Here is a 20,778-nt window from a genome sequence, read left to right as displayed (position 1 = left end):
ACATTCAATGCCGTTATACGGAGAACGTTGTTCCTACGACATACATAACTTATACAACGAACGTTGTTCCTGCGACGTAAATAAGTTATGCGACATACGTTGTGCTGCTGTGCGTGCCCATTATACGACCAAATTTAATAGGTTCTTCTTTATGTTTCGCTCCTTCGGGCGGATTATTACTCTCGAGTCGATTACCTCGCAGAAATCGCATTTAATGTTGTGAGAGCTTTCATGTCTGGGTCTAATAATTTAACGAATCGTTTAAAGTAATTGTGTTCTCAAACAAATAACGTGAATACGCACGTTTATTAGAATAACTGCTACGTATCATTTGCTGTAAGAATCATAGTTCTTCGTTATATTTAATCAGCATGCACTTAATCTTATGGGATTTCCATTATTATAATGAATCCTGTGTTAGCGATTCCACGTTTTTGGTTAGCAACATATGAGGTAAAGGAAAAATTTCTATTATTTCCACGATAATGTTTAAAATAATAATAGGGTGTTTTTTTTTATTTTTATTTTTATTTTAGTTCATTTAAGAAACAGACAATTGAACATGTGAATAAATTTTACATTTTAGTTGAATATAAGATAAACCAGTTAAGTTCCATTTACAATCTTTTTAATAGTTACAGGTTAGGAAGAAAATAGATATTTAAAGACATTGGTAAAAAAAATAATTAAAAGAATAGGCGAACAATAAAAAATAATCGTTGTGATTAAGGTACATTGTAAGGTTGATTTGTTTTTAAAAGTTTTTAGGGTACAGTGGAAAATATCTTAAAGAAGCCATATTGTTAAACATAAATAAGATATCACCGAAATTTAATTTTAATAATAATAATAATAAAGGTATGGTAAAATAGTAATGCGAGTTCAATTAATGTAGACAAAAAGTGTGGATGTAAACAATGAATACCGTTAAAAATGTGAGGAAAACTAAAAGTTTATTTTTTGATTTATAGTTTATTATTGCACGCCACTGTAAAATAGGGTAGTTGAACAAGGGGTGTCGAACAGCCTTCCTTTTCTGTCTCCCGAACCCCAAGGAAAATAATGAGACAGATAACCGTCCCCGTATTCCTGAAACTATTGATTAAGTTTGTTTCATAATTAATATTATCTCGGTAAAATGAAACAGGTCTGTGAGTTAAGTTAGTATCAATTCGCACGTAACTTTACTATTTATCTTTTCAATCCCACGCCTCTGGCCACGTAAGAACTCAAACTAACTCTTGGTAAAGTTTCGATATATTTGACTATAAACTCTGTCTCCATCACCGTATTCTTTTATTTTTCATTGTAATTTTCCTACATTGATTTTCTTCTGGATAACCTCTAAGAAATTGTGTGACGCAATAAACGACAGCATTGTTGAGTAACTAATCATTTTTGATAGATATTTCCCCAATATCTGTTATACAACTTTTTCTTTCATTAGGCGAGGCAACAATGGCCACATATTTATCTATTTTCTGTCATATTGCAGTAGAACATTTCATAATAAATTACGCAATTATGTAATTTATTTTGGATATCGGCGTCTGTCTTACCAGTGTAAGTGTGATCACTTAGTAATAATATATTTGAGTTATTTCAATAATTTTTGTTATTTGTTTTTGGGGTGTTATGCCGTGTTGCGCTACCTCCTTCTTTAGCCAACATTTCGGACAGCATTGCAGTGTCCATCATCAGGGCAGATGTGTTATGATGATGGACACTGATGATGGACACTGCAATGCTGTCCGAAACGTTGGCTAAAGAAGGAGGTAGCGCAACACGGCATAACACCCCAAAAACAAATAACAAAAATACTTTTGGCCGTGAAAATCTAAAATCATATTTCAATAATTGCTTGATCCGTTCAAGATTGCAAAAAAAATATTGATGTAGATAATTACAATAAAAGTATTACTGGACAAACGTCCATTCTGTTTAAGTCTATGAGTTATTCTGCCGGAGGTGAGTGGTTTATTTGTGTGCCGGAGTATAGAAATACAAATGAGCTCCCAACCTATGTTCGGCTACACTCGGGTGCAGTCGGAACCATTGGGGACCGAGCAGTGCAAGTACGGCCACCTATGACTAACTGTCTTAACATTAACTTAACATAGTCTGCCCTGTCTTAATTGGATATTAATAACTGCACCAAATAACAGCATTAACATTTTTTTATGGTTTACAATATCTGCAAAAAAAATCATTTCTTATGTCAGAGCGATTTTTTTAATGATTTAATAAACTTGATAAATATGAGATGATTTTGTTTAGAGGTATATTCAGTTTCACCAATGGCTAACAACTAAAATTCCTACATACTGATGGAAACACTACTCCTTTTTACACATGTGAACTCCTAGCGTGGAGGGCAATAAACATTCTCTTGTAATAAATAAAAACATGTCAAGACAATAAAAAAGATAAAAACGCAAAACAAAACATTCCTTTTAACAAAAATACGTAAAATGGAATTCGGTAAATTCACCGCCCTCACCTGCGGGAAATTCACAGTGGAACATTCACCGCGGGGAAAATTATTGGACATTATTTGTAAGTGCTTTTTAACTGAAATAATTTTGAACAAACAATAGCCAAGTATTAAAATGTACTAACAATTATATTAGGTTAGGTTAGTTTAGTTTAGTTTGGGTTTGATTAGGTTAGGTTAGGTTAGGTTAGGTTAGGTTAGGTTAGGTTAGGTTAGGTTAGGTTAGGTTAGGTTAGGTTAGGTTAGGTTAGGTTAGGTTAGGTTAGGTTAGGTTAGGTTAGGTTAGGTTAGGTTAGGTTAGGTTAGGTTAGGCTAGGCTAGGCTAGGTTAGGTTAGGTTAGGTTAGGTTAGGTTAGGTTAGGTTAGGTTAGGTTAGGTTAGGTTAGGTTCTATGGATTTGTGGTATCTGCCGTGGGTACCTTGCTTGTTACACATAAGGTTTCTCCTAATTCTTTTTTATAAATATTCCTTATAACAAAGTTTTTCTTTAATTTTCATTAATTTATTTAATTCTTTTGTTGGTTTTTTTTCTAAATACGCCATATATATTTCGGTTAGGTTAGGTTAGGTTATGTTGGGTTAGGTTAGGTTGGTTTGGGTTGGGTTGGATTGGGTTAGGCTAGGCTAGGCTAGGTTTGATTAGTTCAGTTTAGATTAACTCGTTTTAATGTAATTTAGACATTTTATTTTATCTATTTTGCGCAAAGAAATTTTTACGCGGTGAATGTTCCGCTGTGGATAGCGGGTGGTAAATGTTCCCAGAATCACGCAAAATATTCAATGTATTTTTCTTATTTAGAAAGGCAAATTCAATCCAATAAAGTGGCAGTGCTTACTCCTTTTTAAAAAATTCACCGATACGTTCAGGCTGAAAGTTTAAAAAATATAATTTAGGCATAGATAGACCAAGTATTATCTATATATCTATGAAAGTAGGACAATTTTTTTTTTTAATTTTCGAACCCACCTTGTATTTCATCAAGGCTTCCAAAGTTGTAAAAAAAGATTTCTTTTAGTTCAAGAATATTGATTATTCATTTTGTCTGTGAAATCATAAAAACACAAATAAAAAAGTGACAGTTTAAAAAACCCCATTGAAAAAACATTATTTTCACACGCCTTCGTTGCTTCGTCTCAAGAAAATTGTGATTTATTTTTATCTACGGAGAAAACTCTGCTTAATTAACTGTCGCTTAGCTTTCCTGAACTTTTTTTACTTTTTGATACTTTGCCCAACTTTAAACATCGCACTTATAGTGCTTAGAGCATGGCTCCTCAACCTAAGTGTCTTTCTTTAAGGAGTCCTTAATTTATTCTTACATTAAAAAAAGCATTTTCCATTTACAATCGATGTTATTCGATTAATATTTAAAATCATAATTTTCGCCTGTCAAATATAGCTCTTAAATGTTTTATTTGTCAAAATAGTGTTCTTATGTCTATTTATATCAGTTTTTATGGGCACAGCGATGTTTATTTTTGCTGTAAATGTTAAATAATATTGGGGCAATGCGTGTTCTTGTGTACGCTTGTTCATCAAGAAAATACACTAAGAGAGGACTTGGCATACCAATTAAAGATTCTGTCCAAACGGTAGCACAAAACTGCTGCCCGGACCGTTTCCATGGTTAAAATTCAGTGGCTTGACAACAACAACAATTAATTCTTACTCATCACCAATTCCTTTTCAGTAAAACGCATTTTTGTTTGTACAATACTGTATTTAAGTATAATATTTTTCCTAGTAAGCCTAGAACTCTGTCAAGGAAATCTTAGTACTTATTAATTTTCTAAACGTGGATACATTATTTATCATACTATGTATTATTATTTTTTTACTTCATAACCTAATAAACAATTATACAGACATATAATGTTGTGGGCACTGCTTCGTCCATCGAGTTACATAGAACTTGGTTGACTTCCTCTGGTCGCATAGCTTTGAAGCATATTTTTTGCGCTCCTACGGGCACCGCTTAGAAACCTGAAAATTGCACTTATATCACAAATATGTTATGCATATACCTATGAAAATGAAATAAACCTATTACAATAGAATATACCTATGAAAATAGAAGGTACTAAACAAAACAAATCGAAACGCAAGTGGGGTAGAAACTTTCACCAACACTTGGAATAGTGATTTCCTAATAGTCCATTATCCAAGAAAAGAAAATAATTTCCCTTGTTTAGATAAGGTCTTAAATATCAATTGCCGGTATATGATAAATCATTGAATGCTGTTAATATTACTATGAATGTAAATATCAAGGTGTTATAATAAATATTATCATTGATATAATTCAAAATAAGTTGTTTAACCAAAATATATTAGCCCCGATCCGCGCCGCATTTTCGATGAACCTTTGTACGACGGCTGCCCATTTAATTGGTGAAATATGAAATTTGGCCAGTTTTATTGTCACAAAGGATAAGCTCCAATTAATAATATCAAAACTTAAATATCGTAAGCCAAAATATGTCTAAACGATCAAATAAATTGAAAAAATCTTTGGCAGGAATGCTTTCCTAACTTTCCACTTACCTTTGAAATGATATCCTACTATTTTTTATTGAAAGGGACACTTTATAGTCGTTGGTTGAATACTTCGCGGCATCTTGAATGTTTAACTTTAATGTATTAATCTTTAAATTGTTTTAAGCTAATATTTTGAAATGGACATATTACAAATGGACAAACAATTGAAATTTGGAAATGAAGTTTTAAAAAAAGAAGTAGGCGATGAAACTATTCGAGTCACTGTCGAACAAGGGATGCGCGATGGCAAGAGAAGAGTGCAGCTACGCGATACTAGTGACTAATTTATTTGTTTTCTCTCTCCGTATTATTAGGGCGCTTCCTGTTATTCTCCATCCAATGATCTGCACAGTGGTGTTTTCTCCTAAACCGTTAATTTTGATATTATTTTTGAAGCTTCCAAATACAGATTTAAAAATCGGGAAACTCTGACTTGACACACAATCTCTTCTGTGAAAGTTGAAGAGAGGATTGATGTTTCTTCAATAAATATTTTCACTTTATGTTTATTAATTTTTTGAATTCCACGTTGAAATGCTTATTATTACAGAACGCTGTAGGTCTAATTGACAATTTAACCTTAATAATTACCAATAATTTAATAGTAGAAGTATATATATAGATTTTGACCGGTCGGTGGCCGAGTTGACATCGCGCTTGGGTCCCACTCGGGCGTAGTGTGTTCAATTCCTCGGCTGGCTAAGTCCTCCATCACAACACAAGCAACATTTTCAGCTTACTGTGGTGGTAGTAGGAGATTTTCAAATATTGTCAGGTTATTCGTAACCCGGGAATGTTTGTCTTTCTTTTAAAAAAAAATTTAAAAAATTTAATATTAACCTTTATATAAAGGAGGATGCGTGTATTGTTCTTCTGGACAAAAAGGGATTTTTATTTAACTATCCAGCAGCCAAGTGGGGGAGAAGGTAGTAAGTACCAAAAATTACTATCCTGCTTATATTAACTTAAAAACTTGACATATAATTTTAGTATTTTACGTATTCCTGCGCAAATACATAAGTTACCATTAATAATTGACTGAATAATTGGGGTTTCTATAGTTTAAAAGCCCATAGGATATAGTTTAAAATGCATGGGGTCGTCGGAAGACCCACTTGGTTACAGACGTTTTGCTTGGCATCTTTGCCTGTCAAGAGTTAAGTAATTAAATGTAATGAATGGTAAAGTGTTATTGAAATGGTTCTAAAGACCATCAAAAACTTTAGTTTATTTGCTAAATAGTCAAAAAAATTTAAAGAATAATATTACGTTTATCAAAAACTTATGTTTAAAGTGTCCTGAGGAAAACGACATTATTCCCCTAACAACATATATTTTATGTTTTATGAAATTTGCAGACTGAACTATTATTTTCTATGTATCTCCACGCGTGCTTTTACAATTGTATATGTGAGTATTACGTGAGAATACAAAATTTGCTTCTACATAAATATATCCTTGCGGAAATGGTATTTCAAGGCTTCTTTTCTTTTTTCAAGTAATTTCCCTCAGGGCATGTGTCGTATTTAGGGATGCTTTGTGGAGGATATTTTTAAGATATACAGAGTACACCTGGGACTTGAAACAAATCTATTGAAATACGTGATTTTTTCTAAAGACAGCAATCCGCTCAGTCATATAGTAAATCTTTCAAACCGGCTGTACATTTCTGCACAAAACCCGAGATGTGGTTTTAGTTCCAGACCAGAAGAGGCTGCTAAACGTAACAGTGGGTTTCACTTAAGATTTGTGCAGGGTTTAGCAATATAATGCACTACTATTGACTTATTATTCATTTGAAAATGATTGGGAACCAATGGTTTAGAGCACGAACTTGAGTTGGCTGTAACTCAGATCATGAGCCCAAATCAGACCCCTTTTTTAATCAAATTCTCAAAGTGTATTTTCTGGGTCTTTTGTTTAACTTTATCAAACTAGCTCCGGCACGGAATGACTCTCAAATTGACGAGAATTCATTTTATTTGTTGTACTAGTGATAGAAATGCGAACGAGAGAAAACTTTTTGGAATAGTTTGGTTTTTATTATAAAACGACGCTTTTCCCCGCTTTGATTAATACATTTTCAGGCGAAATCTTTGACATCACTGGTGGTACGGAATATCGTTACTTATATAGAAGTATGCTGATGTCAAACTATATGCCGCTTCTTAACTGCAAAGCAGAAAATCTATTTTCTGAAGCAATAAAAGGACAACTCGAAATTTTCTCTCTGAACTTTCCAGATTAATTAAACATATTATATAACTTTGATAATAAACCTCCCTATGCGTCTAGCTTTCCAATTTGTCCGCATGTCTTCTTTGTGGGTTATCAAGGATGGATACAACTGTTTTCAGTTAGTCGTAACAATGGCTCTATTTGAGTATAATAATTATTATAAACGGTCTGAGAAAAAAATTTGTAGGGTTTTTCTTTTTTTTCAATTGTAGAATAATAATCAGTAGTATTTAACCACCAATTTGTTAATATATGACTTTATGTGTTGTCTATTGGCAAGGTTATACGCTTCCTGAAGGCTGTACAATTTGTTGATATGACTATGTGTCGTCTATAGGCAAGGTTATACGCTTCCTGAGGGCTGTACAATTTGTTGATATGACTATGTGTCGTCTATAGGCAAGGTTATACGCTTCCTGAGGGCTGTACAATTTGTTGATATGACTATGTGTCATCTATTGGCAAGGTTATACGCTTCCTGTGGACGGTACAATTTGTTGATATATGACTTTATGTTTCGTCTATTGGCGAGATTATACGCTTTCTGTTGGCATTACAATTTATTGATATATAACTCTTTGTGTCGTCTATTGGCAAGGTTATACGCTTCCTGTGGGCGGTACAATTTGTTGATATATGACTTTATGTTTCGACTATTGGCGAGATTATACGCTTTCTGTTGGCATTACAATTTATTGATATATAATTCTATGTGTCGTCTATTGGCAAGGTTATACGCTTCTTGTGGGCAGTACAATTTGTTGATAGTATGTGAATTTACGTGTCGCCTATTGGAAATTTTATACGCTTCTTGTGGGCAGTACAATTTAGTCAGTAGGATCGGTTAAATTTCGATAAATAGTGTTCCTTCGTATATTACATTTTCAAAGGATTTGTAAAAATTTTCTAATAATAAATTGTTCATTCCTAAAATATAAGATTTATTTTTTCAATTTATTGCAATAACTTTTGAATGTATTAAATCACCGAAGAAGAAGATAATATTGATAAATTTAAACGAAGCATGAAACCAGAAAGAAATAAAATAAAAAGGCAACGGTCACAACTGTGGGCAGAAACCAGGATCTCTTTCTTACCGGGACACACTATAACCACTGAGCTTCTGAGACCTGATTATTTCTGTTTTACATGTCTTTTAGATTTATTTATTTTTTCTTCTTCCTCAATATTTGTTTTTATTTAAAATAGTTTAATATTTTGACAAAACCCCCGTTAATGATTTCATTGTGTTTTCAGTATGCAGCTTCGTGGTCCACAAGAGATGCCACGAGTACGTCACCTTCACCTGTCCCGGCGCGGACAAGGGCGCGGATTCGGATGTAAGTTGACTGACAATATTCCCTTTCTTGATCTTACCCACTATGACTAGTTTCAATCTCATGCTCTTGAATAGTAAACGGTCGAATACTAAAACGGTACATTGCTCAGTGATTGAGTATCAAATTTTCACCGATACAAAAATAAAATTTTCTGGTTTTCTGGTATATTCAAATTTTTACTTGTATCTTTGTGAAAGTGCGTTGAGTTGCTCAATTAACTGGTTAATGGTTATCATCAATAGTTATAATTCTCTTGGGTTTGAATATTTTCACTGTATGGAGAGAACTTACTGATAAAAAAATATTGCTAATTTATTGAGAAATTATTCGTTATCCAGTTAAAAGTAGGATTGCAGGCCCATAACGAATGAGATGATAGGTTTCCTGATAAACTTTGAGTAAAATATCACGATGTAGGAACACGTGTTTATAAAAATCACTTTCGCATTTCTTATTATTTCACAATTATATATTATTAAGACAAATGCAGGTGCATGAAGCGGCCTACAGTCCCGTTTTTAACTGGATTACCAATATTTCAAGGAGATTTTTAATAAATCTACAATTCTTTGTTCTCCGTGTGCTGGAGTTTTGGTATTCGGCCTGTTACATAAATTCAATTATAAATGTTAAGAAGCTGTAAACAGACTACAATAAAATTTTATTTCTCCTATTGTAGCCAAGTGGACATTTTAAACTATATTTAATGAAATTTTATTTACTGAACATAACGTTTATTCGGGTCATGATCACAAACAGCTGAAGAGTTTATAAGCATTATTATAATGTAATAATATATTATAAATACTATTTTTAAGCCCTAGGCAGATTAAATTACCTTGATGGATTGTAATTTAGTGTAAGTAATCGTAGTCAACCGTTATTTGGAAGCAAATTAATTATTTTACAACATTAAAATATTATAGTTGCTATGGCCTGAAAAAGTTTCAGCAACAATTCTGAAAGCTTTCAGTTTTTGTATGACAGCCTTCAACGTGAAAATCGATCATCATCGTCATCATTATTATTAACATTATAATTCACGTAGTTCTCGATAACATCCAATTAGGTTCCACGGAATAACAAAGTCCTCTCTGAGACAGGATTCAGGTCCTTGAATAAAAACATGACAAAACAAAACTTATTTCTTTTGTATGCAAGAATTGATTTTTATTCATTAAATGAATTAATAATATTAATAAATTTTAATAGTTGTTAAATATATTGTTTTTTAGATACGGACTTAAGACGTTACTTAAGACGAACTTGAGAGTTATTTAAACATGTTTTTACGCAAGTCAATATTATTTTATCTACAAGCAGTGGCAGCACGTGACTTTTTAGTGTGACAGAGTGCTAAGTAAATTCAACATTATTGATGTTGTTGAGTGAGTCCAAAACGATTTTTCGAAAATTTATGAAGATTTTAAGGAACTTTCATTTTTGCCGATTTTCTGAAAAATTTTATCCAAAAAACTGAATTTTCGGCTACAACGACAACAATAATACCATTTTAATATTAGCCCTTTAGTATACCCAAAATTCACGAGCCGCCACTGTCTGCAGGTGGTCTACTATTTATCCCCCTAAAAACTCTTTTTAAGTATTCTGGCAACCCATTCAATCTAAGCTCTAATTATAAATATCATTTTGCCTGTGCTACGAGCTCTTACAAAATTTTTATTCACAATTTTGAAATAATGTGCAATCAATCAGCTAACTCTAGCTGTGATAACAAGTTAGCTCTCATTATAATATTGTATCAAATGGACCTTGTTTTTCTAGTGGCTTGGTTGTCATAATTTTTAATTCACTTATTTATAGTACATATGGTTTTGGGTTTATTATGGTATATTGTTTTTTCTTTTTCACGTTTCATCTTGTTTAATCTTTAATTAATAATAATTAATGGACATGCCCGAAAAAAATTATCATTTGTTCCAATCGTTCCCAAATTTAACGGGCTTAATTTTGAATTCTTAATTTCATTTTATAATTAACTTTCATCTGAATTCGCTGGGTTTATTAATAAATTCACAAAATGAAACTCCGATAATAAAATAATAAATAACAAAACTATTATTACACCAGTGCAGACCGGTGAATAATCATGGTACATAAAATTTAAAAAAAAATGTATTTGAAGAAATAAAACTAGTAACTAAAACAAACAAAAAACTCCGAATCCCAACTATTTGTAAGATCGGTTGAACAAATTCTATACTGAAAGTAGTAAGAATTGTGTATTTTTGATTTTTAGTATTGAATTGTTTATACTAGAGCAGACCCGTGAACAATCATCAGTTCCAATTTTAAAAACGACAATTAATATATTTTTCTGTTAAAAATATCAAATCTGAACATCGACTTTAATTCGGCTCCGTATCTCATTCCAGTGCAGAGATATTGCGTTATATAACGCACTCGGACGTCCCCGACTACTTATACCATTCAAACCACTCTCTAAACACTTCTGGCACTAATAAGAACAAACTTTGAAATTTTCAGCGATATCAGTCGACTACTTTTTGAGTTATGCGAGCGCAAACATACGCATGCTGAATTTTTATATATTGAGAAAAAATAGGTACTTTATCACTTCAATGATTTAAAAAAAAAATTTATTCTGCATACAATCAATTTTAATTTTTAAAATAACACTTTACTCAAGGGAAATTTGAATTCATAAAACAGAGTTACGAATGACGCACACACAACGGAAATTAGCATTTCTAATGATTAATAATATTCCTCAAAATTTAAATATGTGCGATTGCTTTTACGAATCACATCTGAGCTAAGATTGCTTTTGATACAGCGATTGTACATTTCAGTTATTATTTTTTTCTCTGATTGTTCAGTTTATTTTGTAATAAAACGGCCGTAAAATTCTCACCATGTCAATCAACTCCCGGATTACATCTACTTTTAGCGTTGAAAGCATCCGTTGAATCAGCCTATCACATCCGAACGTATACGGAAGTGTTTAAAAAAGGAATGCCTTTGGAAATAATCGACCTCATTCTGCACTTAATTTAGTGGTAGGATTGCGCGAAGGGGCGCGTACTGGCTTTTAATGCTTTCATGCATATTTTGTATTAATACGGAGAAAGAATACTCTGAACAAACAATGTTGCTTTCTTTAAACCACTATACTTTATAAATACGCCGTCAGGTTACGTGATAACTGTTCCTTCCTCTGGGCAAAATATACTTACTTAACATAACAAAACAATGGGTGAACATAATATATTACTAAGTGTTGAAGTGGGGGTGGAGGGTGGCTAGGGATTAGTTGAGAGTGCGTGTAGGAGATAGAACGAACGGTGAAATGGAACATGTTTAAGATGGGACTGAAAGATAAAATTTTTTTATATATTATGTTCACCCCTTGTTTTGCAATGTCATGTTAGTATATTTTGCCTTGAGGAAAGAAAGGTTGTTCCGAATCATTTGTAGACTTGCAGGTTTGCAATTTTGCAAAAGCTGCGTTTAGAGACATTTGACCTAATAAATTAATCTAAAAACAAAATTATCAAATTTAATAAATTTGATATAGACGACTATTTTGATTTAAAAAGAGGGGAGCGTAAATGAAGGTTGGAGAACCTAAATTAAAGGTAACGGGATGAAACGGGAATATTAATTAGTAGGTTACTTAAGTGTTTTTTTAATATTCTGAGTATGGTATCTCCATTTAAGGTATGTTGTTTTAATTTAGTTGGGAGAGGAAGGAGATGGAGAAGAGGAAGATATAGAATGACCTGGCTATTCAGATCTGATCACTAGACACGGCTAAAGCCGTTTCAAGCAACGTTCCGATTCGGAATGGTGGTCTTTCACAATACTGAAAGTATCTACCAATCTGTAACGTAGCTCAAATATATTACTACTAAATTTTAAAGTAACAAAAAAATAACGAATTATAATTTACTTACGCACGCGGGTATTTCAAAAATATATATTTCCTCATATATATTTTGCTTGGGCGATATCCACCGTGTTAAAGACTTCATGTTCCATTTCTACAAATGTTTCTTATTCCTGATGGTAGCTTGGCACATAGTGAAATGAATTAATCCAATGATTTAAATTTCATTTAATAAATTGCGAACTAATTAACACATTCTTTAGTGTGAACGACAAATAATAGCTTGCAGTCGCCTTTTGAGATTTGTTTGCATGGTCCATTGAAATATCAGCTCCTAGGTACTGGCTACCCGTTCCTGCATTTGCCTACAGTCTATACCAGGAATGCCCAACTTACGGCCCGATTGAAGATTTTTTGCGGTCGAAAATGAAGCTTTCAGCTTTCTATGTTTTGTATTTGATGTTTAGCTTGGAAAGGGTCAGGGACATGGACGCACTAGGAGTTTATTTTGGCAATCAATTCCTTATATTTTATACCGCTTATATAGTGGTTTGGTCACGTTGGTCTAACACCTGCCTTTTTAAAAATTATAACGTGCCAATGGCAAACAAGTGGAAGATGCAGTATTTAAACGAGAATAATAATTCTGTGAAAATATAAAAAATATAAATCGCTTCACCAATTTGTGTCTTTTAGATGTCAATCAAAACCCTCATCGAGAGTCCGAGCCCTGTTTGTAAAAACCTCCTAAACTCAGCGAGGGTGTGGAGCCGGCAACACAATAGTGAGAATGAGACGGCTATAGTCATAATCATTGACTAAAATTTAATCATTGACGGTAGAACTACCGATTTCGGCAAAATTCTACGGATATTCAAAGAAAATGTACCGAAATTTGTAAATTTGTGAAAATCAACCGAAATTATTTGAAAACCTACCATTTTCAATTATTCCGAGATATCGTATCTTCGGAAATTCTCTAGTCAACCCCTCCCCCCAGGATGTGAATTTGGCCTGATTAACTGTGTGGCCCACCTACAGTGAGTAATTTTCTTTAGGCCCACCAAACGATTTGGGTTGGGTACTCCTGACCTATACCTATACCGTATACACCTCTCGCTACAAATATGGCTCGTTTTGTGCAAGCTGTGTTTAAAAATAGCATTCGGGCAACACTGTAATTGGGTCAGATCACTCCAATGCAGGGCGCAACTGAAAATTAACACTTGCTGTATTCTGTGTCTGCAACGTGAATAACTGGCTAAATATACGATATGAGAATGGTAGCCTTTCTATAGTTTGCTTAATAAATCTTCTATGTGCTTGTTATCGCCCGTTTTCTCCCCGATTTTTACATTTTTTTTATCTAGAACATTTAATGTGACGCAAAGTTATGTATATTGTATAATAGTCAGACAGGTACTTCTCACCTTCCTCTACCCAACTTCCTTCTCTTCTTCATTCCCTTCAGCCTCGCTACCTTAAATGGGGACGTCATAGACCCACTGGCTTCGAAAAGTTGGGAGCCGTTGGAACTCTTGTGCGGTATCCACATAAAAATAGTTGCATTAACATGATTCAAATTTCATGACGCCCGATAGGAGTAAAAAATACTGCAAATTTATGACTTCGAAGTACACAGAAGAAAAATCGGTAAATATTCGGAATCGCTGGACAAGGATTATATGAAATATTTTTAAATAAAACCTTCTGATTTACCTTAATTACTATAAAAGGAATCTGACTGCATTTGGGATATTTTTAATTTTAGCATTTTAATTTTTAATTACGTAAATCGAAAATTCACTTTCGTTGTATGGGATGACAGCTGGAATGATTTCTGTTGATGACATTTTCTCTGGTAGTAGTAGCTAGAATACATACGAGTAGCTAGAATTTGAATCATTTCAGAATGCAAATTCTAGTTAGGTACTGTTTTGGCCAAACTCTAAAAATAAAATATTTTTATGTTACTTAAAAAACTTAAATTATTTATATTTAGGTATTATTATAATTATTGTTTTATTTAACCTAAACTATAGTAACCTAACCTATAATAATCAAACCTAAATTAACCTAACCTAAATCCTAACCTAACCTATATCCTAACCTTACCCAACACACCTAACTTAACCGATAATAATCCAACCTAACCTAACCTATAATAATCCAACCTAACCTAACCTAACCTATATCCTAATAATAATCCAACCTAACCTAACCTAACCTATATCCTAATAATAATCCAACCTAACCTATAATAATCCAAACTAACCTAACCTATATCCTAATAATAATCCAACCTAACCTATAATAATCGAACCTAACCTACAATAATCCAACCTAACCTAACCTAACCTATAATAATCCAACCTAACCTAACCTAACCTAACCTAACCTATATCGTAATAATAATCCAACCTAACCTAACCTAACCTATATCCTAATAATAATCCAACCTAACCTATAATAATCGAACCTAACCAACAATAATCCAACCTAACCTACAATAATCCAACCTAACCTATAATAATCCAACCTAACCTATAATAACCTCACCTTTTTTAATTTTTCTATTTTATAAAACATACCTAAATATCTTTATTTTATTTTTCGAGTTTGGCTAAAATAGTACCTACCTAGTATTTGCACATGGTAAAAAATATAGCCACTCGTATCAGGAATATCAACAAAAGATAATTTTATCAACAGAAATCATTCCAGCTGTCATCCCATACAACGAAAGTGAATTTTCGATTTACTTAATTAAAAATTAAAATGCTAAAATTAAAAATATCCCAAATGCAGTCAGATTCCTTTTATAGTAATTAAGGTTAATCAGAAGGTTTTATTTAAAAATATTTCATATAATCCTTGTCCATCGATTCCGAATAATTACCGAAAAATCTGTTGAAATTACAAGAATTGCTGCGTACTTCTAGCAAACAGAATTTTTAGCATGAAAACGGAAAATGCGCAGACCATTGAAAAATCACGAAATCTGACTTTACTTGTCAAGACATTACCTTAAGAAATTTAAAGAAAAGAAATAGACTTTGCAAATAAAGAATTATTAATATATTTTGTTTGTTAAAATTTTATTCTATAGGTAGGTACTATTCTCTTTTTTTTGACACCTCAATTCCAATTTTGAAAATGAAAATTAAAATAATATTCTTTACACGGGGTGAAGTGCACAAACTTTAGTTTTCATGTAAAAAAAAATAATTGTTTGTTTGGAGAATAAATATTCTTCCATGTAAAAATATAATGTATTGGAAAAAACAATGGAATTTCGAAAAAAGTTATTTGTCTTTTTTACTTCTACCGTCACGTAGAATCACCTCCACCTTAATGCATTTCCCCGGACACCTTGTATTATTGATAGGTACCTACTTTATTGTATCCAATTTTGAAAATGACACTTAAATTCAAAACAAATCCGAGTTAATTGAACCAGAGTTAAAATCACCCACAGACAGACCCACAATCAAAATTATTATGTTTGATTCTATTACGCTATTTTACAAATATTTTTAAAATGTAAAATAAGCTAAATACTTTTTATTAAGTATTTTTCGATTCTCTTTTAATACGCTGCTGACGAAAATGTATAAAATTCTTTTTCATGTATTAAAGCGTACAATGATACAATCAAAGCAAGTGATGTTTGCTGACACCGCAGAGTATTGGATAATACGACGTAAATAATTCACGTGTAGCGTAAACAGGACGCGTTATACGTTGGTCAGCTTTGAAGAGTTGATTGAATCGACACCCCAACACGCTTTGGCTTTTACCAACTTCAATGGCTGGATTAATTAAAATTGGTGGTCTTATTTCATTATTTTAATTTATGTGGAAATTTTTGTTATGCAGGAAATTATTTTATTTTAATTCAATTCCTGAAAATCGTCGGTATTGCGAGATTTTAATGAAAATTTTTTGTTAGAGTGAAATATGATTAATTTTACATTAATGTTTCCGTGGTCGACGGGTAAGGCTCTCGACTAGAAATCTGAAGGTCTCGGGTTCAAATCACGGCATGGGCAAGTAATTTGATTATTTTGTTTTTTATGTGACACCTCACAAGGGCGCCCCGGTCTTTATAGTGTAGTTAAGGTAGGGGAGCTATGTTGCCACCCGGTTGGGCAGCGTTGTGAGGCGGGGATTAAAGTAGAGGCTGTAGGAAGTTATTTATTAATGCGAGTCTTGAAGAGATCCGGATTACATGTAGGAGGCAAAACAGATTCCGGTGATTCGCAAAAAAGACGAGTCGAAGAGCGGCCCGTTCTCATGAATCCAACGTCAACTGTGAACGAGTGCTCCGCCTGTGTTTTTTAGAGTTTCACGCACATGCACAAGCGCATCGGGGATCAATACTGCTAGCTCCTTAGAGCAGGCTCCATTAAAATACCTGCAAAACAGACTCAGCATGCCCACATTGCGTCTGTGCATTAGAGATGAGAATCGCTGTGTTAACAATGGATTGTTAATCAAACGGACCGCCCTCCTTTGCACGGAATCAAGTTGGTTTATCAAGTATTGTGGGGCTCTAGCCCAGAGGTGATTCCCAAATTCAATTGTTGGGCGTACTTGAGATTTGTATAGGGTTAGCAACTGGTTACTATTGAAGAATATACTAGCCCTATAAAAGACGCCCAGGTTTTGTGTCAGATTTTCTCGGGCTTCTACAAAGCCCCGATACTTGAGCCGGTCTCACATACTTACTCCAAGCAAAATAGAAATACAAAGCCATTATGATAGCTTATGGACCACGTACATATTATATTACCGTATCGGTATTCCAAACCCCAATAGGTATTATGTTCTATTAGTTATTTTCTAATCTAATTTCTTCATCCCCCAATCCCCATGTCAGGTTGCTACATTGATGAGAATTGATGATACGTCTTCTGGGATTCGATCGAATTATTTACAAACCTATTTGAAGGTAAATTGTTATAAGATAGAAAATAAAATAAAACCCACAGTGGTTATTCAATAAGAGGATTGCGAAAATAGCATTGTTGAAAATGGCTTTAAAAATATATTTTATGACAAATGTTCTTAAAAGAACCACTTTCATTCCAAATGCTATTAAATTTTGATATTGTTCGTAAGCCCGAAATTATTCGGAATACATATTTTCGTATTTATAATGAACTCCGTTCTCAGAAATTCTAGAAAAAAATCACAGTAACCGGGAATTCTCACAGTAAAATGATACTTTCATGTTAATTAGCTATGATTTTTTAACCGCTATTTTTTTTACTAATAGAAATACCAATTCATCATTTGAAATAAAAATAAACCTTTCTATGGAACCCTTAAAATTATTTTTTCGTGTTCAAATGAAGTGTTTTTTTAATATCTATTTGCATAGTACTCCCTATTACGTTATTACAGAAACAATTCATCATAACTCTAATGAAGTGAAATAAATTCCTTCCGAGAAGGAAAATATCTTGAAAGCATTACAATTTCAAATAGAAACTGCGCATCGTCATAACATTATGCAAACTAGATATCGTTTCATGACTTCTCTAAATAACATAATGTCGGTGTTCGTGTCTGTCTATCTGTGCACTTAGTTCTTCTAAACTACGCAATGGATTGTGATAGGGTTTTAATCATTTGAAGAATTTCTTCTCAAAGGTTTATATTTATATAATGCATGTATATTATTATTTTTTTGATTAATTATCGGGAAATCGACAGTTTACATTTATTTAAGTTTGTACAAGTATTATAAGGCCAAAATAAAACCAAATATGGATTTCCTTCTTGTGACTTTACCTCTCCTGAGACAGCATAATAAGGAATAAGTTTGTAAGAATGGAATATGAATTCAAAAATGTATACAAAACAAAAGATTATATAAAACGAAAAATTACAAAACAAAACATTTATCAATACATTTTTAGCCATGGAGAGAGGTTGTAGATGTAAATCAAATCATAATAGAAATGTAAACAATAGAGACATAACATTATTCACAAACCATCAGAGAAATATTATTTTATGGACTTCTTGTATTTGCTAAGTTCGCAATTGAAAATATCTACCTTGGATAATACGCTATTGTAATTATTGCATAGTCTGTCCAAGCAAGAATTCTGCCTAGAGTTCGTTTTGCATTGATCCACCCTGAACAGGACAGAAGAGCGTGTTGAACGTGCAGGTACATTGAATTGAATATTATATTTATAAGAAGTAGAGAAAGGTCGAGCAATACCGGGTATACGTCAGCTAGTAATGTATAAAAATTCAACCTGCTTTTGTTTGTACTTGCAAAACTTGAAAAATAGTCGACCGATTTCGCTGAAAATTTTTAAATTTGTTCTTATTAGTGCCAGTAGTGTTTAGAGAGTGGTTTGGAAATCCTCTGCACCGGAATGATCGAATTAAAGTCGATGTAATGAAGTTTTTTGACAGCAACATTGTGGTATATAGTAGTGAATGATGGATGAAGCCGGATACGTCCGAGAAAGACATTCTCGTACCACTAGATGGGGTCCACTAGTATAGATACAAATTAGTCAATTTACAGCTTTCAATTTCACTTGTGAAAGTATTGATTTAGATTAAATAAAAAATAAAACCAAAGTTACATGACAAGTTATTTATTGATGTTACGACAACAATTATTAGGAGTCAATATTACAATTATTGATTGTTGTATTAACTCCTTTTCTATAAAATAATACCATTCTTTGATAACAACTGGGGTATATGTCAGTACTTGTTGTTTGTTTGTTATCGATCATATTAAACAAAAATTATTAATTATATTGATATGTAATCCCACTTTTTTTCACACATCCATTATTTTGTCATTTAGGCTAAGTATTTTTATGGTTTGCTTTGAAAAGGGTTTTATAAGAGTCATTTACTTATTTTGATTTCGACATAGTATTAACTAATTACTTTGTGTAAAACCTTTTACTTTAATTAAAACAATGCTTTGGATGAAACTACAGCTATAATAATGTGCTGATTATGCTTTTACAGACGAGGAATATAATATGTGGGCGTGGCCTATCACACAATATCGCTCGCCATACAATCTCTCGTGGAAGCGTCACAGACGGGTAATATAATAATATATATGTGACGATTGTATGGGATTGTACGGCCACACCTACAAAAATATATATTAAATGCTACGTCTGTAACAAGCTTGATAATTATTATACTGTAGTAGAAGTTTCGCACAAAAGTATTATTTTAGTTTACGTATAATGTAAAACCACATAGTAATTTCTATACTTTCTAATTTCTATAATTTCTAATTTCTATAATTTCTAATTTTTATAATTTCTAATTTCTATAATTTCTAATTTCTATAATTTCTAATTTCTATCATTTCTAATTTCTATAATTGTTATAATTTAATTTCGTGAGGGTTTCTTCGTTTTTGTGTTTACGAGAAATGAAGCGAATGTTTTATTTTATGGTAAATAAAAAGGTTACTATTTAATAAAAAAATATATACAAATCAGGTTCAGTAACAGAACCGCATTTTGATCCATAGGACCTCAACTGCATCTGGTAAAAAATATATAATATAATATATATTATATAATTAATTGTTTGTAAAATGTTCTATAAACGGGATCAGTAGATTGAATTCTTAGTCTGTAAGACAACAACCCTTTTGTGAATAAATATTATGAAGAGATACAAAAATAATCTTAAATGGGTTCATTAGGTTGGATCATGGTATCTAGGGCCTCAAACCGTTCTGATAAAACGAACACTTAAAACTCAGTGGACTGGTCGCTGGTTATACGGACCCAATGCATTCTGATAAAATATGGTCTGCAGATCTGAAGCAAGCAAAGATCAGTGATGTGTAATATGTGGCGTAGGATACGAGAACTAAGCACGACTTCAAGGCGCACACGTACTCGTCTCCCGCGTTCTGCGACCACTGCGGCTCGCTGCTGTACGGCCTCCTGCACCAGGGGCTGAAGTGCTCAGGTAACGGGCCACGGGAGCCAGTCACTCGAGACCTGAGACTTGCGGTCTCAGAGACCCGATCCGTCCGTAGCGCGACCTCAGAGATCGAATTCGGCCCTAATGCAGTTTCAAGAGAGATGAAAACTGTGTTCACACGAGGTTCCAATATGAAGTTCCAAGTCACAGGTGTAGATTTTAGATGGGGCGGGGATAAGTTTTCCTGTTGAAACTGTTGGTTTGGTGAGGTGAGCTCCTAGAACAAATTTCACAGTTCCACCCTAATGTTTTTACTCCCCGATTTTCGATTTTTTTTTTACATTAGCTCCACACT

General features: G+C 33.0%; 1 protein-coding gene across 2 annotated transcripts in view; it reads left to right on the top strand.

The window, feature by feature from the left end:
• LOC149420215 (protein kinase C, brain isozyme-like) overlaps positions 1-20,778 on the top strand; it is a 610,992-nt gene that overhangs the window by 526,910 nt on the left and 63,304 nt on the right. The window contains exons 3-4 of one of the 2 annotated variants that reach the window (XM_089636532.1): positions 8,529-8,611; positions 20,357-20,468. In XM_089636532.1, coding sequence (XP_089492658.1) covers positions 8,529-8,611; positions 20,357-20,468 — 195 coding nt within the window. The remainder of the gene's footprint in view (positions 1-8,528; positions 8,612-20,356; positions 20,469-20,778) is intronic. The other variant, XM_089636531.1, reaches the window with a different exon arrangement.

Source organism: Hesperophylax consimilis, chromosome 10, assembly GCF_061612785.1.
Source record: "Hesperophylax consimilis isolate HC1 chromosome 10, BYU_Hcon_1.0, whole genome shotgun sequence".
Taxonomy (NCBI): domain Eukaryota; kingdom Metazoa; phylum Arthropoda; class Insecta; order Trichoptera; family Limnephilidae; genus Hesperophylax; species Hesperophylax consimilis.
This window is presented reverse-complemented; position numbering and strand designations above follow the sequence as displayed.